This window comes from Trachurus trachurus, assembly GCF_905171665.1.
Source record: "Trachurus trachurus genome assembly, chromosome: 24".
Lineage (NCBI taxonomy): Eukaryota > Metazoa > Chordata > Actinopteri > Carangiformes > Carangidae > Trachurus > Trachurus trachurus.
This window is the reverse complement of record NC_139910.1, coordinates 23,767,263-23,790,778: the sequence shown is the minus strand read 5'-3', so window position 1 is coordinate 23,790,778 and position 23,516 is coordinate 23,767,263. Positions and strand designations below refer to the sequence as shown.

The 23,516-nt window shown below is 43.5% G+C and overlaps 1 protein-coding gene across 1 annotated transcript in view; it reads right to left on the bottom strand.

Annotated features, from left to right (window-relative positions):
* klhl29 (kelch like family member 29) overlaps positions 1-23,516 on the bottom strand; it is a gene marked incomplete at its 3' end in the record, with an annotated part of 210,032 nt that overhangs the window by 53,507 nt on the left and 133,009 nt on the right. The window contains 4 exon segments of the mRNA XM_084000631.1: positions 2,955-3,153; positions 14,338-14,484; positions 16,022-16,134; positions 19,364-19,560. Of these exon segments, the coding sequence (XP_083856757.1) occupies positions 2,955-3,153; positions 14,338-14,484; positions 16,022-16,134; positions 19,364-19,560 (656 nt within the window).

The following is a 23,516-nucleotide window of genomic DNA, read 5'->3' as shown; positions in this document are numbered from 1 at the left end:
CTCACAAGTTCACAGATTGACTGTGCTCAGCAAGAAGCGCTTCACGGATGGCAGTTTTCCTTTCTTTTTCCGCCTGACAGACTTATCATCCGAGCTCAGGTGGTGCCCCATCTGCTTACGCACATTTAAAATACACACACACACACACACACACACTCACTTACTGCTTACACAAGTAGACACATGCTCAAGGAATAAACTCAATCAAATGTCTGCCCTTCAAATTTCATTTCTGATCCCCCTGGGTCCTTCTCTCCCCCCTCCCTCTGACCACATCTCGACCTCTCCTCCTGTTCTCCCTCCACTTCCTTGTCCTCTGTGTGCCAGCCATACTCTCCCGACAACCTCGAGCTCTCCTTCCAGTCTTTATTTAATCCTTCTCAATGTCCTGCATGTCCAACGTGCTGGGCCCCACATCTATCCCGCAATCCCAGTGACCACGCTCCCCGCTGTGCGGCGTCCACCCCGTCCAACACAGCAGATGGCTGAGAGACCACATGCATGCACACAAACAATCCTGACCACCGTCTTCACACACACACACACACACACACACACACACACACACACACACACACACACACACACACACACACACACACACACACACACACACACACACACACACACACACACACAGAGGATAAAAACCACACACAGGCCTCCATACACATAACTACTCCAAATTGCGGCATGCGGCTGACTGGACTGAGTTATGTGAAAAGGCCCAACGCTTTTCCTATAATAGTAAACATATAGTAACTCAGTACAATCTGATACATAGAATCTATCACACACCTGAACGACTGCACAATATAAATCAGACAATCTCTCAATACTGTCCAATTATTGGGAAACCATACTAAGAACCATATCCAAGATAACTAAAACAAATATTCCACCTGAACCAAGGTGAACTCTACTACGACTAGGGGACATGTCGATGCTACCTGTAAGGGGCAACAACATCAGATTTATAAGAATAGCTTTGACAATAGCTAATAAATGCATAGCTTTTAGATGGAAGAGTGAACACCTGACCTCTTGTATCACCAACGAGAAAATAATGTACAATCTAAAACAAAGGCTAGATAAATTTGAGGGAATATGGGGTAATCTGATTGAACATCTGAATTCGGTGGACATAGTTGATTGAAGGGTCACACCAAAGCTGTAGCTGCTGGCTAGAGATATTCAACTATCTGTATTTTATTTGACTTTTCCTTTTATTAATTTATCTATATATCTTCACTATGTATCTTCATCTGTTTTGTTTTATTATTTATTTTACCTATTTTATGTTATGATCCTATTGTACTATAATTTGTATTTAAGTATATCTTTATAGACATATATACCAGTAATGGGAAATGGGGGGAGGGAGTGGGAGGGGGGCTTGGATTGAAAAATATGTTCACAATGTGTTACTCAAATACTTGTCCTGAAAATGAAAAAAAACCATGCATGTATTCCTATTTATCTGTGCACCAAGTACTGTACACTATATGGGCGCACAATTTTTCACACTTTGCATATGATGAAGTTGACACCGGTGCACTGATAAAACACTGCGCCCAGTTAGTCCGTCATAATAAGGACTTCAGCTTCAGAAGACTTCGGAACTTGATCGTGAAAACGTACATATTTCCCATTCACGCAGCCATCGGGGGTATAATGCATCATGAATGTATTCATCCCGCCAGCATTTATGCATTTATATAATTCTGTTGTACAGAGCCACAAGCTGCTGTGAATCAATACATACTTCGGCCTGCATAATGGGGCTGTAGGATGTATAAGATATGCACATAACCAAACACTATAAAAATGGGACTTGACAGAAAACGCTTCAAGAAAACTGCTGTGAACAAAGAGGAACTGCTGGAGGATCTGGGATGAAGAATGGGAGGATGCTGCGCACATATAATGCCACAGATGTCTATTCACGAGAGGCAAATGATTCTGTACTCTCCCTGCGACTGCATTACAGGCAATTAAAGATGCAAAAATACTAACTTGACGACGCAATTCCCCACACTGTTTGTTTACTGGAAAATAAACGCACTGGCTGGACAACAGAGCTGGCTGGTAAACTGACCTCTCCATAAAGTGCCATTTGTTAGGCAATTATCTTTATTCTACCAAGCAGAAAATAACTTGTGCTGAATGGTAAGGTGTGCTGGTGCGAAGCTCATAATACCATGCAGACACTGTAATTAGGCAGCTCTTTACAGGGGAAAGGAGAAGGGTCCTGGCCGACCTGAGGGAAAAATATTGTAGCCAAAAGCAATTTGCAGGCGCCTACCAATTTCCATGAATGATTCTTTGATTTTAACGATGTAAACACAAAACGGTCTTCAATGGCTTGGATATCGGCAGCAGTCGGGCACGTTGGAATGGTTGGTTGGCTGCTGGCGGCTCAGAAAAGTGAGGATGGACCCCGACTTTGTGTAGCTGCTCTTGAAAAGTTGTTAGACGTTATGTACCGTGCTGGCTGTGAAAAGAGCTTGTGTTCAGCTACACACAGAAAACAGCTTTTCATGGTAACCTGAAGCAGGATTGGCTCTGGTAGCCATTTCTCTGATTGTGGGAAAGCAGAAAACCGGTCGCTTGGAAATATGATGTGCTACTCCCCTGTGCACGCTTCAGTGTAAGTATTTCTGTGTGGGAAAACACGGCGCTCCAAAGCACCGTTCTTTTTCGATGTGTGCTGAAATTAATAGGACGCTATGGCAAGTCAGGATCACCTTGTGGAGACCTGACCTTTGTGTCATTTTGTTGCTGTAAAAAATGAGATACGGTTGCTTGTGGGTGCGTGGATGCCGGCAGTGTGTTCTGGGTCAATTACACCGGTAGGAAGCAGATAATGTCCCCGCCACTTTGTTCTAATGTCACTCAGGGCAAAGAGGATGGGCTTTATCTCTGCTTTTATGTGTGTGAGTGTGTGTGTTTACCAGCAGAAAGTCTTGGCCGGGTCCTGGGCGTCTGCATCTCCTGCCGCGCGTGGGGCAGCATGTGGTACCGCTTGGCTTCATTGACCAGATCGCGACACGCCTCCGACGATTTGATCAGCTCCTCGTTATCCACCACGTTCAGTAAGTAGGACGGGTGGATGAAGGGAAGACGCACCACCGCCAACAGGTCCGACAAATGCTGCGAAGACAGATGGAGAGGAGGAAAAGGAGGGAAGCAATCAGTGGATGTGGCTCAAACAGGAAAGGCAAAAAAAGAAAGCAAACACTAATAAAACCCGTGTTAGCGGACATCTAGACTAATTTAGACCGAGTGAGACTTCCAGCGATGATCAAAAAGATTTTATATGAACAACATTAAACGGGTAGCAGATAAAAAAACACACGGAATCACAGCCAGTAAAGACAGATTTAAACTTCCTTCTCAAAGAACAGCTGGATTAACTCCCGACCTCATTATAAATGTTTTTGCCACACAGATAGCCATGTTTATATCTTAAAAAGACGACATACACTATCTTGTAAAAGCGCGGGCTGTTAGGGTGAGGGAGCCTGTTTGTACCAAGACCATTAGATCAGTCACTGAGTGTCTGGCTCTCAAAGCCCCAGATCAACACGCTGCATGTGTCGATTTTCTATTTCTATCCTTCAGAACAAAATGCCCTGGTGAGGGTAGATGCATGTGAGAAAATGCCCCCACTCTCGACAGGCAGAGTCACTCCTGTACAGTACATTTCAAAAACAACAAAAAAAAAAAAAACCCTCTTGAGATTTCTAATTCTGTCGGTAAAAGTTCTTCATCACTGACTAACGTTTGGCAAAAGTTCTCGGCACTCACAATCCCACTTTCGGAGGTGCATTAGGTTACGCTGCAAGAGCCGGAATGAGGCAGCGGGGGGTGTCTTACTTGCCTCCACCTTCTGCTTCAGATTTTTTTTTTTTTTTTTTTTTTTTTTTGGAGACAGCTAATGTTTTTCTGCAGCTAAATTAAGACCCAGCTCTGGTTAATAACCCGTCCAAGCCAGGAGACAATACAAAGCATGATCCTGCAGTGCCACCAGATGAAGTTTTAAGCAATCTGACATATTGGCACCTTTTCTTCTCCACTTCAGAGTTCACACATGATGACAAAACCCCTCGACCATGGCAACACAAACATTTGTGATGGTGTGTTTGTCCGTTCCATCACTGGGTGCGCATACATTTACCGTTCACATGAGCTCAGACTATAGGTGTTCAGATACAGAGGCAGGACAGGCTGTTACCATGGCAACCTTGTCTATAGCTCTCCCTGCTCTGTGTGTGAGTGTGGTTTTTTGTGTGTGTGTGTGTTTTTTTCCCAGTGAGTGTGCATAAGTGTTATGTGTGGCTGGTCTTGGAGCCCCGCGGGAGTTTCATCTATGTCGACAGTAAAAGCTGTAAACAAGCATTGGACAGAGCGACAGAGAGCTGGGCGGAGACTGACCTCGTTGACCCCTCGCCTCAGAGCGACGTGACCGAGCCACACGGGGAGAGCGACAAAACAACAGACTCGGAAAAACACCATTCAGGGGAGAACAAATAATAAGCTGACACTCAGCCTAAGCATCTCCCTCTCCCACCTGAGGCCTTTTCACTCTGGCATGTGTCCCATTTGTTCTCTACCGATGTCCTGGGCGCATCGGACCAGAAAGGAGGAAAAAAAGACAGCGGAAGATAACAGAAGAGGAGACAAGGAGGGCTTGGATTGAGCAGGGGCGGAGAGACGGAGCAGCAAAAAAAAAAAAAAAAGGAGAGGACACATGAGAAGAAGAGTAGCAGGACGAGGAAACGGAGAAGACAAGATAAGCAAGGTTAGGTCGAGGGATGCAACGGTTCCACGCCGGTCAGAGGGATTTTGCTGATGATGTTTCCTCTCTGCGAGGAGGCGAGGTGCGAGACGCCGTCCCGCTGACGGGACCGTCTGCGTCCCTCCTCCACGAACGCGCACAGCTTACCAGACAGTTTATCATAACAAACAGCTCAATACCCACATAAACACTGGCAGTCGCTCGCAGCACCCTCGGCTCACACACAGCAAGAAGGTAAAGTCAAAGCAAGCTACTTAGCATACAAAGATATTCTTAAGGGAAGAATCACTAGCTCAGGAGAAGTTCCTACTTCCAATTAAAGTGCCCCCATAGTGGGAGACTTGCCCCAGTAATTACAGAGTCATGTCACACTCAAATGGAGGTGACTTAAGCTTCAGGCTTACTGCTCTGCTTTTATATTACAAGATACTTTTTTTTTTTTTTTTTTTCCAGGACTGCTACAACCTCGCCTACTTGGGTTTTATGACATGTTATTAATGCCAGTAATCGGATATGGACAAAATCTAAAAAAGTAAATCCTTTTGAGACAAACATCCTGCAAATTTGTACAAATGCAGGGAAAGAGGAGCTGCATTTTTTGTTGTGTTTAAACTTGGCTCATGAGATCATACATGTGCATCTGCAGGTCGGCTGAACTAGGTCTACGAGTGACCGCTCTGACCCTCGGAGCTAAATTAAAGCTGAATATGGGGCAGTTTCAGCCAGGTGGTGCCCTCAGTGGCACGGCAGAAAATAAATGTGCTCAAATGTCTCGGGGTGCATGGTGAAATCTTGCTCCTATTTTGAACAGCAGGTGGACGAGCGAGACAGCCCTGGGCATGAATTTTTGCCTTTGGTCCTCTTGGGTGTGGAGTTTGCACGTTGCGTGGGTTTCATGTGGATTTTGTCCAAATAATATTCTAGTCTCCTCTGCAGTCACAGAAAAAAAAGAAAAAAAAAACCATGCTGTTCAGGTGTGCTGAAGACTCCAGATTACCCGTATCTGCAAATATATCTCTGTGTATAATTGTGCATCACACTCAGCCTATCCCAAGAGTTTCCCTGCCTCTCATGCGGTGCATCCTGGGATATACACCTGTGACCTTGAACAGGAAAAAGCAGGCATAGAAATCGGTAATCGAGGTGCTCTTCTGGAAAAAAAAGAAGCTGCTTTTAGAATTCGAAGAGAAGTTGAACACTGAGCACAACTACTGTAGTCGGCAGGCTGGGAGTTCAAGGCGTGATGGACAGGCTAATCTGTGTTAGAGCTCCACGCTCATGTGTTCTCATTAGCAGCATTGTCTCGGCACACTGGGAAAACCACATCTACATCGGTGCTTGATCTCTCTTGCTCTCTCTCACACACATGCACACCTATATATATATATATAGACACACATACAGTATACACGCCAGATGAAGTTTCCTTTACTTAAAAAAGATGAAGTAAAGAAATACCAAAGCATTCTACTGTACCATCTGCAAATTTTAACAACACATCTGCTGTAGTCTGTCTTCCTTTGCCAAACATCTTTAAAATGGCTGTAAAACTACCTCAAACAGACAACATCTGGTCTGTGCAGAAAGGTAAGGACCGTTAGCTCATAAATATCCTCCCAAAATGCACCCACACTTATAGAGACAAATATCCGACCATGTGAGAGAAAGAGGCAGAGGCAGATGCATAGGAGGCCACACTGCAGCACCAGGGTCTACTGTAGTGTATAGTATAGCGTGACTGTATTTTTTATTACAATCATGTGCTGTTTGTGGTCATAGCTGTTGTTAATCTGGTTGCTGTGTTCAGTCCAAAGCCTGATTTCACTGTAAATCTTGTTGAAGAGATAAAGAAAATGTAAAGTCACTGAGGCTGATCTCTGATTAAATAAACAACCATGGATTCAATTGTGGGATATCTCGTAAGTGTATGTATGTGTGTGTGTGTGTGTGTGTGTGTGGGGGGGGATGTGTTTGTTGAAGATTGGTCGGATAATGCCTGGCTGTTTTCCTCCCTCATCTTTCTCCGTCTGTCCCTCTATTTATGAAAAAAAAAGAACCCAAAAAACAAACAAAAAAAGCAACTAGCTACTCTTCCTCTCTTCTTCTAACTTACTCACTATCTCTCCCACTTCTTTTTCACTTTCTGTCTCACTCTCTCTCTCTCCACCTCCATTCCAGCTCCTCGCTCTTCCTCCCACACACGCATATATCGGCATGGAAATGAGGGAGAGTTGCACACTGGCTGCTAATATTCAAATCCAAAGTGTCAGATCCCATGAAAAAAAAGCGAGTCCTGTTTCGTGCCAGCCATTGAAACTACTCAAGCAGGAATTATTGCAAATTCTGTTTACTCAAGGCTCTTGTTGAGAGAAAGTGTTCTATAAAGAAAGACGAGAACATTATGTTTTTACCTTGATACCCCTAGGGAGTAATGCATCACCTGTTTTTTTTTTTTTTTTTTTTAAATTTAGTTGTTATAATTTAATGAGCTACTCGGCTTTCTTGTATTCTAGTTTTTTGGCAGTGCTGGGTGCTCCGTCATACCTTGTGGTCACTGACTCACTCACAGATGTTAAATGGATGGTTAAATAATCACACGCTTTCATGCAAATCTAATTCAAATGCAGTCCAGTTAATCAGCAGTCATATGTCATACACAACACTGCAGGTACAATGCGAGACTGGACAGTTCCAAACCTCCTCTGTTATTAAATCACTTCTAATCACGTTTTTTTATTAGCATGTTATTTTTCTTTGTGGAAATGCACTTAAATCATTTATTTTGGCTGTAAAGTAGCTTGTTAGCCATGTTAGCAGGAAAGCTCTGGGGTTGACACTCTTTAACCTGAAATATCAACAATTATTGGTTGCACTGAATGAGTCTCTCTCTCTAGAGAATAAATCTTATTTATTCATAATGTGATAAATTAAAAATGTCACCATTGTTATTGTGAGCATTAGCTAGGCCACGGCCACAGTTTAGCTCAAAGCTGCACAGCAAACAAAAGGGATCTGATATTTTGGATTCAAAGGGTGAAGTGATGACTACATCGTATGGGTTTGAGTTGAACTTTTATTAACAGAGGCGTGTCCTTGACACAGCTGCAGCGTGAAAACGCTCGGCTTTTGTTGGGAGAGTTTAAACAGTTTAACCCCTTTCATTCACTCAGTCGTCCTTTTTCTTTCAAAACTGCCAAAATTGTCTCAGCCATTATGTTTGTGGATGAAATCTCTTCTTTTTGTGGCAGATGTGACTCATGGGATTACAATAATATTACATGCACCTTCCAGGTGAACCGAGGCTTAGTTCTTCAGTGAGGGAAATTAAATTACTCCTATTCTTGTGCCGTATGCATACCTGCATAAGTCAAGATTTCTTACATGTCTGAAATTGAGTTCACGGCAGATTTTTTCCGTATCTTCTCAACTAATCTGAAAGGCAACAGAGTTGATATTTAAAGAGACTGAACCCTTCCTCGGGTGTTAAGTCTGGTAAATATTGATAGAAGCAAAGGCATGAAGGCTTTTACCATCCTCGCTGCTGACTGAGGAGTGCACACGCTCAGGATGCATACCATGTGAACTGTGTGTTAAAAGGGTTAGATTGTTATTTTCCCATACGTGTGCCTGCATGTGACAACACTCACACACTCTTCAGGCTAGTGAGTGACGTGCCTGCACTCTGCAGATGAGAGCGGGCAGCATAGGTCTACTGTACATCTGACTCCATTTCTCTCCATCTCCAACAACCTCTCAAGCAGCCACCTTCCCATGCGCAGGCACGCAAGAGTGAATGCGAACGCTGGTCCCTCCAGACGAACGGTTGTGACCTGTCATTTTCATCTTCTCGCCTACTCATCCAGGCAATTCATGTAAATTTTTTGGGAGCATCTAAATGGCTTTTGAATCACAACAGCCATACGGTGCCAGTTGGGAGATACAAAGCTCCCCGTTTGTCTTTAAAGAAAATATGGCTCAATCTTTTCACATTCTTAACGAGGAGTTCGGTGTTTTTTTTTAAACATGCGAAACATATGGAAAGTATCCACAGGAGTCTGAGGACATATGGCAACGCTACTTTTAACTGGTCCACCCACACTTCATTTTTTTTCCCATTCTCCCTAGACAAGGAGCGTTTACGAGGAGTCCATATGCTTATCCCCTCGTATTCTGAAATACAACCCGGGTAACACCTTGCGACTTCACCTCTATATTGATTTCTATCTCGCGCGCTGACCCGATGCACAAACACACCAGGTAAACATTCTCAGTGCCAGCACATCCACATGCCCTGCAGCACTGTCAGACTGCATCAACTTCTATACTGGAGGGGAAAATGATGCTGCACAGCCTGGTTACAAAAAAAAAGAAAAGAAAAGAAAAACTCACTTTTTTTTCTTATTCACACACACACACACAATTACACACACACATGTACGGGATGAGAATGGGTTGAGCCTGCTGAAAGGCAGGGATAATGTGTCTAACAGGGAGCCTCTCAGATCTGTCAGAGGCAGCAGAGACACAGCCAGGAGGCCGCCATCCACTAACACAGATGACAAATGTCCACTGAGCATTTCCCATTCCACTACTGTCAGCGAGGACTAACGCCTCTTACTATATGTGTGTGTGTGTGTGGGTGAAGTGATTCAATGCTACGCTGGCATCAAATAAATGACACATGAACGGTCATATCTATTTGCTTTGCTCTGACTAGATAGGAGTATGTGTCTGCTTTAGTGTGAAAAATGGACAACCCGCTGCTTAAAACGTAGCCCTGAATGAAGAAAAAAAAAAAAAGAGTCAAAAAAACAAAAACACACACATACTCACTCACTGACTCACAAGTGTGTGCTCAATAGAGCATGTGCCCATGTTTAGCCTCACAGCGCTAACAAAGCCATTCAGCTGAAATGACCACCGCTCCGTGTCCTTTTGAGTGTGTGCAGGTTTCTGTGCGTGTGCTTTTTCCTTCAGGTAAAAAAAAATAAAAAAAAATGGACGAGTAAAATATGCTCTCGCAAATGGCTCTTCATCTAGGTTCAAGAGATGCTTTGCTGAGCGTGTTTGTGAGGTATTTTTTTTTACGAATGCGTGACCATGTGTGCACATCAGCCAAAAGCATGGATGGGGGGATGGAGGGAGATGGAGCGAACGACAGATGCTGACTGCTGCCCTGAGCAACCACTGACAGGTGCAATGTGTTCTCCTCCAAGGCCTTTTTCAGCATGATTTCATTCAATATGAAGAAAAAAAACAAACTATGAACTATTATTAACTTTCAATTTAATATTTTTTTCTATGAACGACTGCGCGTTGTACGTTAAGACAAAACTTTGTTTCCGCTTCTGACGGAAATCGTCTTTGACGTCGCTTGCTATTTTGCACCTTTGATGATATGGCGGTTTTTACTGTTCATCTTGGGAAAACAGAGAAGATTGCTGCCTTTGAACAGGGAGTGTAATTTGTTTGTTCTCTATGCACTGAATTGCTCATGCAACTCTTTTGTGTTTATAAGAGAGCCCAGTGGAAAATGTGATGCCTTTGACTCGCTGTGGATATGCAGCCGCCGTGGTTGAGTAACTTCGGTTCAAATGGCTGCACACATCAGGACTGAGCCCGCTCTGGGACAACAGAGGACACAGATGAGGATGGAGGTCCGGAGTTCACTGGCTCGCATCTGATCCCATCCACTCTCTAATACACGAGCCGTACTTGCGCCGATAAACAAGTGATTCCCGGTCTTGTGTGAATGTTTGATATATGAACAGTGACATCCCCGTGCATTTTATGTAAATCCCCGAGTGTGCCACTGTGTGTGTTGAGTGTTTGTGCAGGAGTGTGCGCTTGCGTGTTGGAGAGCAAAAAGCAGAGATTGCTCGCTGCATCAATCACCATTGCCTGGTTACATCTCCTCAAGAGCGCACATTTGTCATAGATCACGCTGGAGGCGACTTGTGTTGTGTTCACTTTGACTCTCTCTACAAAAACAGCTTCCTTTTCAAGGATGATTGTTGTGACATTAAGTAAGTAAAAGAGGAAAAGAGGGAAAAAACACATTATTAACCATCTCTTATGGCGTGTACATAGATGAAAAGTTTCCATTTTGAACTTGGAGCTTAAAAAGAGAATCACTAAATTCAAAGTGACGCTTGTAGTGAAGGGGTCATTTGTAGCTTTGAAGGTAAATGAATCGTAAAACAGTGAGGGAAACTCAGTTTATATCCCTTCACAGCCTCAAAGCATTTTTGTCCTTTGATAATTTTACTCTCTAACTACATAATGATAGTATCATTTGTTCTGGGAAATGATTTTTTTCCTTCTTTAATGAGTGCTGAAGGAAAAAAAAAAAGAAGAAGAATCACATCACCGCACCACCAGACTCAATTGTATAAAATCCCCCCAAAATAATATAAAGTAATACCTTTAACTATATTAATTTGGCTTGGGAACCGCAAATGTCACGGGCAGGCCATTGTTATTTCTGAAGAGTGGACAGCGGGCCCTGGCTAATGGCAGGGCTGGCCTTTTTTATCATGAAAATACACCATTACCTCTCCTTTTTAGCTGTTACATTAGTTGGCCACTTTCCAAAGAGCCAATTAATCAGCCCCTTTTGTCAGGTTGAGTCACCTGGCAAGATAGGATCCACTATGAAATATGTTGGGGCGAGGCGTAATGGAGGTCCTATTCAGGGATTTGGCAGAGGCTGGCCTGTTATAATTGGAGCCGTGTGTCTGTGGTTGTCCCACAAAAGACTGCTGGGTGAAAGGAAGGACAGGTCTCTCTCTGTCAGCACCTTCACAGAGAAAACATGATGCGGGACTGTTTTTTTTCCCCAGCCCCTTTGTTTATGTAACTTATAAAACCAGCTTGTGGACTAAATGCGGAGGAAGGTTCAGTTCTCAGATGTTCTGTTTCAATCTCCACCTCCACATTTTAGAAGTATGTATAAATTGCTGTACGCATCATTTATTCTAGGGCTGCAACAAATGACTATCTCTGTTATTAAATTGTGCTGTAATCTGTCTGTTCTGCTTTGATTAATGATTAGTCTATTTAAATTCCCCCCTTAACCATTTTCTGTAAAAGACAGAAGCGGACACATGCAGATGCTGGCAGGGCGGCACACCTTCAGTGACAGTCAATCAAAGAAAACTGTAACAGCTCTTCTCTTTCATTCAGTGGCTCTGTGTCTCATAGCAAACCATTATTAACGCTCAAATGCTCTCGCTCTGTCTCTTAGCGATGTCCAGGCCCCGTTTCCTGGTGCCATCGGATGTTAGTGACAGCATAGCGGAGAGAGAAAATTGCATATTATTTACCCATCGCCTTCAATATGCCACTTTTCCACTCTATAGCCTGCAGCTTACAACCCACAGCACATGCACAGTCACACGAGCGCACACAAAGGCACACATATAAGCGTGCACGCTCAGATGAATGCAAAACGCACATGAACTTAGCTCAAGGCTTATAGCTTTTCTTCCCTCGTGCCCGACTTCCTCGGCTATGCTGTGACATTCTGCCCTGACATGTCATTAAAAAGTGTCACAGGTTCTGGGGTAGTGATTCCTGCTGCTCTCCTGCCGCCAACATGAACGGGCAGAGAAGGGACGGAGGCGAGGGAAGGGTTGGTAACGACGAGCTGCTGCCGGGCCGTGCACGCAACCTCAGCCCACGAGGGTCACAAACGCTCTCCCGTGGCCTGATGGAAGCAGTTTATTCCCTCGCCGCTCTCCCTCTCTCCTGCCCTCACCAAGGCCTTCGCTAGTTGTTTTTTTTTTTTTTTTGGTCACACATGGGCAGGAGATTTGAGCTTGACCGAGAGCTCAATCACATCTCCGCTCGCTGGATGTCATGGCTCTGCACAGAGGCACAAACCATTGGATATCAGATTAGAACACAGAGCTTCGTTTTCCATTCCACTTTCTTCACCATCTCTTTCTCTTTTCTCAATCACTCCTTGGCCATTTCTGTCTTTCTGTCTCGCTTTGCTTCCCCCGCTCCGACTCTCCTCCCCCACTCCATCCCCCCTTCCTCTTCTCTCCTTCTCCCTCTCTCCTCGGAGACGGGATGACCCGGGTGTCCCTTCTTAGGAACCAGTGCGGTGGGTTGCTCAGACAAGCGGGAAAATCTTCCATTTCTTTTTTCTTCTACTTCATCTGAGTAACTCACCTCTGCACCTCTCCATTAGAGTGTGAGATTGCCGGAGTTCGTCGAACTCACAGCTGGCTGGAGGTTTTCAACGCAGATGACAGGGATCGTATGTTCTGCTAAAAACTGTGCATCCGCCTTCTCGGGGCTCTTTGTGAATTTTGCAAGGGCGCCGGATAAAATTTTCCCATCAGTCACCACACAAATGCCAAATTTACTGAGTTTATCAGCAACAGAGTTTGATAACCAAGGCGAGAAAAAAAATCGTTTCTCTCTTATTTCAGTCTTGGAATCTGTGTGAATAGCCTCTTATTTCTGACAAGCATCAGCATCTGTTTTCAATAGTTTGCTCTTAAACTTTGTGTGGTATTTTGTACAACAGTTAAGAATCTGGCCTGATAGATTTTGCCATAATAACAGAGTGCCACATATCAAATGCTAAATGTTTAATCCAAAGGGTGAAAAATTCAAATATTGACGTATGTGGCTCATAAAAGTAGGTGCCAATAAAGTAACATTGATTGCATAGGTCTGCACTGAATCTGATTCAGCTGATATAAGGCTGCTCCCCCACTTGCTGCTTGATGAGAAGACATTACTCTGAGCGAACGACTCTTGCAGTGATGGACTGGTGTAATTTATCTGATAATAATCTCACCTCCATTTTTAAACAGCTATAAAATACTTTAAAATCATCAGCTTTAAATTCATGTTTTTTATGACTGACTCGATAAAAATCTCATGCCCTGAAGTTTTTAGCCGCTGGACGGATCTCTCTGCAGCGCAGCCTTTTTACCTTTTCATGAATGTTGGCTGGAGCCGATGCTCTGACCTTGAGGCTTATTGATTCCACGTTTGTTAAAATTTGACCTGCTGTACCTCACTGTCAATACCTATCCAGAGGAAACAACCTTTGATTATGATTAACAGACTCTAGGAATATATCAAACACCTGTTAGGACGGTGGCTGTCTGTTTCCATTGGGCTTTTCATGCATTATAATGTCTTACAAACAAGACAAATGTTTGTAGAGTGAGTAAGACTAGAGTGCATTCTGAGGGTAGAGCACACTTGGGATTGTGAACAAATGCTATGTTAGGCTGCATCTGAAGCACAAAGTTGATGAACACAAACAACAGAAAATGTGGAGTCACTTGTCTGGTTGTTCATGCTGCGTAGCCGCCGGAGCAGGCAGGCCGGGTCGATACAACAACTCCACTCACACAGACATACAGTATGTGTACTGTCAGGGTTAACAAGGGGCTTTATCTCGCCTTTTTGGTCTCATGATACACATGCAGTGTGAGTTCACATTGATAAAGTACCAGTATAGAGTAACCAAACACTTCACAAAACACAATCATCATGTTGTTTTTTACCTGACTTCTGGAGTTGGGGTCTTGTTTGATCCATTTGAGGACCGTCTCGTAGACCAGCTCCTCGGCCTTTGTGTTTAGACTGTTGTTGGACAGGTAGGCCACCAGGTCGTCCTTGGAAACACTCAGGATCTCCTCCTGCCCGGCCACCTGAAGGGTCACGGAGGACAAAGTCATCAGCAGGTTCAGACACCACAGTCTGACTAATCGGACTTCTTAGATTCTCTTCCTTCCTCTGGATGTGACTTCCGTGCAAATGTTGATTACTGCCGATCAAAGCTTTGTTTTGGTGCTTTATTATAATAAAATAACTGTGTATTCTTGCTCTGTGGCAACTTTCATACAAACATCAACACATGCCAGCCACACATCAAATGGTGCTTTGTACTGATGAATTCATATTGAACTTTAAATACATTGTTGTAACCTTATATTTATTTTCCTTACATGTTTTCATTGTGACCTTTTTTTTCTTTTCTTTTTGTAACATTCAGAACATTCTGTAGCACATCTTTGTTTGTAGCAGTGGTCCATGGTCATAGTTAAATAATAAGGCATATGTAGTATATACATACTCATATCCTCATATGCACAGTGTGGCTTTCTATAACAGCCCAAGTCTGTGAGCCCTTCCCTTTAAGGTCGCTCAGTACGGGGGCCCTGTGTAGGCACACAGTCCATTTTCCATGCTTTATTATTATTCAATTAAGGATTTATCTGATTCCCTTTCTTTTTGAGTGTTTGAGGAGAAAAGTAGTGAAATTGATACTACTTTCTACTGGCTCTGTAAGTCAGAGGGAGTCAAATCTAACATATCTCTTGTATAAAGTAATGACTTTTGAACTATATTGGACAGAAACTAGTATAAATTCTATGAATGCTACTAGCACAGGTCAGAAAAGCAGCATACCGATCAGAGCACAACCTACAGTGTATTAAGAAAGCATTCAGACCCTTTCATTTTCTTTACAGAGGCACCTGAGTTCAGTTTCAAGTGTCATAGCAAAATCTGAAATAGGTTGATGTGATATTCAAGTTTTAACTTTTTAAAAAAGCTGCACATTTTCCCAAAACTATATTTTTCTTATGCTATTGTGGTGCTTTGAGGGAGAGGGTTGAATATTCCTAGCATGAGGCTGTAACATAACAAAATGTACAAAAAACGGCAGGGGTCTGAAGACTTTCCTGATGCACTGCAGAGAGGAGAGCAATTTTCTGTTGTGTAATTTGGTGTGATTGACCCTCTTCAGCCACAGACAAATTGAGATCTCTTTGAATTTTCCCTGTGAGTCATTGTATCTTTACATTAGCACAAAGTACACTATGTTGCACACAGCTCAGTACATTGTGCCAGGTGTGGTAAAAGCTTTAATCTTCGTGTCACGTTGCACATGTTTTTCACATATCATTTCTGCACAGAACTAAATGGATGTCATATAAATGATACATTTTCAGTCTTGTCTTAACCAACTGCAGTGTAAAGAATGGAATCGCACAAAATAGTGCTGAATCAAAACAAGTCTTTTTTATTGCATGAACTCTATTATAGTGATGATTTGAGATTCTATTACCATTTTTAATGGTTTTATTTACTATTATATTCTGTGGAGTTGTGAGGATGCTGCAGTACTGTATATTTATTCCACAGGAATCAATGTAATCATAAAGATGATGAATCTCTACCCACCTCTGGGAAGTTCTGCAGCGCATAAGCTTTGGCCATGTTGTGGAGCTCCGTGCAAGTCATTGCTTCGGCCATAGCCAGCACTCCCAGACAGTTAGCTGCAGTCAACTGTTTCTCTGGAGTCAATGAACAGGGTCGGAGAGAGAGAGAGAGAGAAGGGGGGCGGGGAGCAGAAAGACAAAGAGATGAGAGAGAGAGAGAGAGAGAGAGAGAAACCAAAACAAGAATGAAACAGAGACACGGGCAGATTGGTAAAGACAGGTAAGAAACATCACTCAGACATCCATAAAAAAAGATCACAGACGTAGAGAACCACAGAGACTGAAAAAGCGGCTGCAGGTATAGCACGGACCCACAGCCTGTCGAGGTGTGTATCTGCCTGAGACTAAGGGAGAACAAGTATAATAACTCAAAAAAGCTCTGGGGACAAACAACGAGGGGAATCGATCGCTCACAGAGCAGACATGAGGTGGTGGATGGCAGGGAGTGGGATTTGGGATTAGCTGGGCCACTTTAAAGAAGTCCTGACAGATCTCCGGGTATACAACACACACATACACACAAACAGAAAATATGAAACTAGCCTGATGGCCGGGCCGGAGGGAGAAGGCTTATATGCCAGCGTATGTGATCTCTTCTAAGGGTGCAGAATTTAAGGCTGTGTGTCCGTAATTCTAGTTTTTAACGCACATCACCATTTATCACAAGAGAAGAAAATGTGCTGGGAGTGTAGCTCACCCACACACACACACACACACGCAGGCACAGGCGAGGGAACTCAACTGAGAGATCAACTGGGTCAGTAGCCACTGAATGCGGCCTGTTTAAACAATGGCCATCAAAGGGAAGCTATGCCAGGCCTTTTTATCACTAAAGACAAAGCCTGAGAGTCTTTCCTAAACAAATATCAACCAATAAAGGTCACCTAACATCTGCTAAATCACAACTAAACAAAAGCCAAACAGGGAGCAAATAAAAGCTGGCTTCACGCTGCGTCAGAGTGGGGGTTAGAGGCTAAACAAAAGGCTGTAGGGAAATGTCCCTCTGCACTGCCATTCGAGCAGATGAAGAGTTATTACACGGTGCACGCTTTCATTCTCCGAGCATTATGTTGCATAATCCTTTCATCAGTTTCTTTAACACAGGACGGCCAGGTTTTGAAAATTAATTTGTTGGATAAAAGTGTGTTGCGTTCACTTAGATCTACCTAGATGTAGGACATGAAAAATTAGTGTTAGTTGGAGGCTGTGAGAATATGTGAAACTCCTCATTGTGCCCAATTTCTTCATAACGGTTGAAATATGGAGCGCGCTGCTAATTCACTTTCAATCTTCCAGGTAATAAAAAGTCACGATTTCTCACAGAATGGCCGGCACCACAATAAATGACAGTCTTTATTTCCTCGAATTGGAAGTTGTGTGAATAAAAGTCAAAGTGGTATAATTTGGTCGTGGAGATGTTTGTTATTTCTCCTCAGCGCATTTGTTACAAACTTCGATAATATCTGACACTGCATCAATTTCTCTCTGCTCAAGGACATGTGCTTGCGCCTGTATTTCTCCCCTTCTAATGTACTGAAATGTCATGAATCTTGTCGAGGAAGAATGGATTGATGTCTCACTGGCAATGAAGTCTACAAATGGCTTCCCTGTTTCCGCTGTTATTTTTTTCCTTCTTTACCAAATCGAGAAAAACAAATCAATAACGCGGGCTGCTGGTTCTCTTTTACTTTCTTTTCACTTCTTTCCTGCCGCTGACCTTTTTGCTACAGTAACATGCACTTCCACTGTGTTACCCGATACCCAAAACAATTTATTAAATGGAATGCAAAATCTGACATTTGCAGCTTTTTGGTCGCCTGACCCACTAAAATCTGGCACATGCCATTTGCTTTTTTTCATGTGACCTCTCGGGCATCAAAAGCCCCCCTCCCCTGCTTCGCTCCACTTTCCATACCTCGTTGTGGTATCGGGTTAGAGTATCAATCTGTTTTGCTACTTTTCCGATTCCATCACGGTTCAGGCCGGAGGATTTGACATTTAAGTGACAATTGTTCCCTGACCTTTTTATAAATCTGCCCCCGTGCTTGGTGCTGCCCACCGGGACACGATCAGAGGCGCCGTGCCCGACTGAGAGCGTCAGCGGGCGGAATGCTCACATGCTGCGGCCGCTAGCTTTGGAAACATGACAAAAAAGCAGCGCGATGTGCCAGAGTCTGGCCGCAAATTTAGGTTCTGCACAAGACGTCGTGTACGGCCGTGCACAGCGGTGAGGGATGACGGCGTGATGAAAATGCACGAGCCTGTTAACACTGTGTGTAGCAGGAAAGGTCGCAAAGGAAGATCTGATTCCATAGACATGCACACTTGCTGATATAAGCATGCAGTATAACAGTTGCGCACACACACACAGTGTTGGGGAAGCTACTATGCAAGTGTAACTGTACAGTAGCTTGTAAAACTATCTAGTTCAGCCTGGCAGTAGTTTGAACAAACTACATTTCTACCCCTGGAGAAATGTAGTTTGTTCAAACTACAGCTAAAAAAAGTAACTACTTATACTTATTATACTCATTTAACTCAATGTTAAATAAATCAACATGCGATGTATATGAAACAAAATATAAAAGCCTACAAAAAATTCACATGCGAGCAGAAATATGCCTCTCAACTCAGTTTTACTTTTTTAAAGAAAAATCTAGGTCAACATACTGTAGGATCACCATAGACATGTTGGGTAATATAAAGAGAAAATGAAAATCCTACCCCAGTACCCACTTGTAAATCAGAAATGTAAGTCAGTCAACAAAAAATGTAATCAAATACAAAGAGGTAGACATATCCTAGATGTGTCTTGAACAACAATGTTTAAAACCATAGGAACTTCAGAGCCACTAACACTTAGGCACTAGCACTAGGCCAGGGCCGAATCGCTTGTTGACGCGACACATGAGCATCTCTCAAAGTTTTTATCAGACAGCTGGTTCCATTTGACACTAAAAACATCTTTGCCAACACTAAAAAGCTGCTCACATGCTGCACTGGCTGGGACTTCATGCTTTTTTCAAAGAGAGTTCTAGAGCACAATAATGGTAAAATAATATTTATATACTATAGGTCTTTTCTTATATAAAAATATGTTTTATGTTATTGGCCAAAATTGTCGTTTGTAAATTGAATAGTTAAACTACCAAAAATGACCCAAAAAGTAGTTTAAATACTTGACGCAGCACAAAATAGAATAAAAGCAAGTTACAGCAAATTGTAGTTCAACTGTATGTAGTCTCCCCAACACTGCACACACACACACACACATCACCCCAGCTGTTTTCTGAGCGGTTCCTACCTAAGAAGGAGACACAGACTTTACAGAAGGTGTTGAACTGGAACTTGTTGGCGGCTTCCAGCAGCGTCTTGGCGTTGGCCGAGTCGATGACCAGCGACCCCGTGTAGACGAACTCCAGCAGCAGCTCCAGCACGTCGGCGCCGATGTTGCTCATGTTCAGCTCCAGCATCTCGCCGCTCCTCGTCTCCCCCAGTGACCTGATCGACCAATCACGGCAGAAACGGAGCGAGTTAGAGGAATTATGAGGGGGGAAGGGGGGGCAAAGGAAAGGATACAAAAACAAAAAAGGAGGATAGGGACACAGATACATGTATGCTACACAAAACACCTACAACACACCTGGGCCAGTACGAGAGTGGGGAGAAAATAGGAGAATCATTACACAATAAGATAAAAAAAAAATGTAAAGTGAAAAAGGGACAGAAACAGAACTTTGGATGGTTTCTACTTTTCTATGGGACTAGCAGATTTGCAACTATAGTGCTGCATCTGAAACAAAACGTCCCCTCTGAACAGAGATAAGGCAAACAAAAGTTATTGCTTTGCTTCCACAGGCATGCTTATCACATGTGTGTTTTCATGTATGCATCGCTTTGAAGGTGGACATGCATACATGGCAGGGTACATGAGCTATCGAGACAGAAAACGGAGAGAAAGAAAGTGACGGCACATTTCATACGCTGACATACTGGATGATAGAATGTCAAGTATGTCGGTTAAAGCTTGTTGCACTGGAGAGCCCTTGCTGTTTGTGAGCCTACACCACTGCCGTGTGCGTGTTGGGTGTCGAAGCGCTCGTACTGGCATGGTGCGAGGGGTGCCAGGGAGTGCTTGGATGGGCAAATTAAATAGAATATGATATCCCTTCGTAATGCGGAGTCTGAGATGTGCGGGGAGTGGAGAGGGGCTGCTTTCAGAACTGGGCCACGTTGTGACTTCACCGGGATCAAATGGCCGGGATTAGTTCACATGCAGGATCCCCCCGGGGAGGTATGAGAGCGTCGAATAACACCTCGCCACCCATGTTTAATGTCCCATGTGAAACAATAATCCACTCAAGGGCAAAATAAATGGAATCAAAGTCCCGCAGAACGCATGCCCCCACTACTACGTCTCTCTCCCTGCGGCTACGGACATCAACGATATGAAAAGTACCCTACATTAAGATGGATGGAGGCTGTTTGCTTCTGTCAGTCATGGCAGCACAATGATAACGCTCTGTCTGTTTTTTTTTCTCTCTGTGTGGGTGTGTGCTCATGTGCGTCTCTTTTCCTTTTCTGTTGGAGCCAGTTTGTTGGATTAGAAATCATGACAAACAGTCAGCATTTAGTGGAGACACAGACAGCAAAACAAACAAGATGAGACAGGTAGACAAAATGGTTAGAGTGAGGAACGAGAGAGGAGGAGGAGGAGGAGGGGGGGTGGTGGCGGCAGTGGATGAGGAGGAAGCAAAAGGAAGGGGAGGCAGGGCGAGATGGTTCTTCCACAGGGAGCCAGCAGCCATCCTTCTCAGGGAGGGGTTGGGTTGTTCCATGACTGTGCCTTGGTCTTTTAAATAAGAGATATCCCCGCCCACCCCCGAAAAAAATCCACCATCACACCTAAACAAGAGCCTTTGTCTTCGCTGCAATAATCATCAAGTAGCCTGTAGTGTATGAACTGAGACATTAGTTGTCATTTAAAGCGCACTCAGGAGGTGAGAGGGGGAGAAGGACATCCAAAAAAAATAAAATAAAAGACAATGGCATTTGTCTCTGGATGGACATTGGCTGGAAAAACCAAGGTAGTTACTCATTTTCCTCCTGCAAAGCAAAAAGCCACATAGTGTTATTGCCCTTTTTCCGCACAAAGCCCTGCAGTGGGGGGCAGGTAGTAAGACAGAAAGAAGGGAAGGGGAGTGTCGTTCAGCGTTAAAGTGATGGAGGGAGGTGGGGAAGAAAAAGCAGGGGGTGGGGGGTAGGTGTTTGGTTGGGTGTGGGAGGGGAGGGGGGGGGAGCTAAAAATAAAAAGAAGAGCATGCTCATCAACCTGGTCAATTAGTGCAATAGCAACCGACTCGAGTGGCAGTTTGTTTTGTCTGAGCACTTATGTTATGGAAATGACTTTTCTGGAGCTTCTAAAAGAGGTGGATATTTATGCCGCGTCTGATTGCAGACTTGAATTCAAATAGTGAGAGAGGGAGGCAGGGAGGACAGGAGAGACAGAGAGGAGAGAGGTAGGGCGAAGGGAGGAAAAAAAAAGATGGGCACACTCAGGCAAAGAAATTTGTTTGTGAAAAATGTACCACTTACTCAAGAGGAAGTCTTAAAATCAGCAGAGACTGTCAAAATGGTGGTGAGCAGAGGCGGAGAGGAAGGAGGGGAGCGGCAACACGCACGCACGCACACATACAAACACACACACTTACTTTCTAATACATCCTTCAAAAAAAAAAAAAAAGCCCATTTTACAGGGAATACATTTAGCTTTTTCTTACAAGACCATTTATTTTGTGGAGGCACATACGCTACCAAGACATGCTAACATGGAGGCTTATTCAGATGCAAAGCCTACACTGTCGGGGCTAAAAATGGCTTCTATTTACATCTTCTGCACCAACATAAATCAGGAATGAATTATAAAAATAAACACGCAGAATGCGGTGGATTCATTCCATGTTGGAAATCAAGTTTTTGCTTGTGTTTGCATTCCCGTATCGAGGCCATAACATCAGTTTTAATGCAGGAGACTTCAAGGTTCTATCTGGCTGGAACCAGTCCAGTTTGTGTCAGACGCTCCAGAGGACGAAGAGGACAGGGTGACAGGTGGAGAGTTTAAAAGCCCAAACTGCCGTCCAAGTGTGAACACAGGGCCATCAGCACCGGAGAGAGAGAACTAAAGGTGGACGTCGGATTGACAGAACTCCTGATAGAAAAACTTGAGAGTTTAGTTTGAGGTGCTGGTGTTAGATTTAAGTGCGATAACAAAAAATCTGCTACGGTTTGCCTCTCCTTGATTAAAGGGCCAATTAATTGTAGGTGTTGAAAGGTTTCTAGCCAGGCGTAAGGATTTTGTTTGCCCAGATTCTTGAGATTTCTGCCTCCAACCCTACACCAAGTGGAATACAAAAACGACAAAAAAAAAGCACAATGTATTTTTGGAAAGCAAATGTTTACCAGATAAATCCTGTATATAATGTACTGTATTTATACATATGGTAAGAAAACTGGATGTTCATCCATCATCAATTTGTGATGAATTATAAAGCAATACTCTGGTTGAGAATAGACTGATACTAAAGTAAAAAGTTCAAAATTAATATCACAATCACCACAGCTTTCCAATTCACTCAGAGCTTTGACAGAGTCTTCTGGTGAGGCGAGCTGGTTGCTGCATTATTAACTGTTTCTGGTTCCTTATTATGATTAGTGACACTAGTCGCTCGTCTGCTGATTTCAGATAGAAACTGTGAAGTTTACTCTTGGCTGTCATTTCTCTGGAATGAAACGTGCCCACAAATTAAATTAAGTGGAACAAGAAGCCTTACATGGAAATTTAGGGGAGATGATTACGAGCCACTCATCAATTTGAAACAGGCAATTTATGTCACATTCGCGCAGTTACGGGAATTTGGTGAAAATGAGTTGCAATATTAGAGATTTAGGATGGGAAAATGAAAATGTGTGCGAGGAGAGGCAGAAATCTCAGGTATCTTAAAAGTTAAGCCAAATATAAGAAAGATCTCCCTGCATGGCTGGACACAACTATGGGGAAATTAAGAGGATCTGCTTTGTAATGTGGATGAACTGACCCCATAAATACAGCTGGTCAGAACAACCATTCTAATTGAAATCTGAGGAGCAGTAACAGTGTCCTGCTGAATGGAGCACTCGGGGCTCAGCTGCAGCGTTCACACAGGGCCGACACTGTAATGGGCTTTAACACAGCTCTCTGCCCGTCTCATACTGTAGTCATAATAACACTCTCTGAGTCACAGGCACAGAAAAAACCATGCGATGACGGAGAGAAGAGGAAGAAGAAGAAGGGAGAGAAACAAAAGGCATGAAAGCATGTGTCAGGACTGCTGAAAGATTCTGGAGCTTTTTACATTACTGTGGTGTGTGGAGATGCAGTGGCCATAAATTAAATGCCTGCGGAGCACACTTATTGAAAA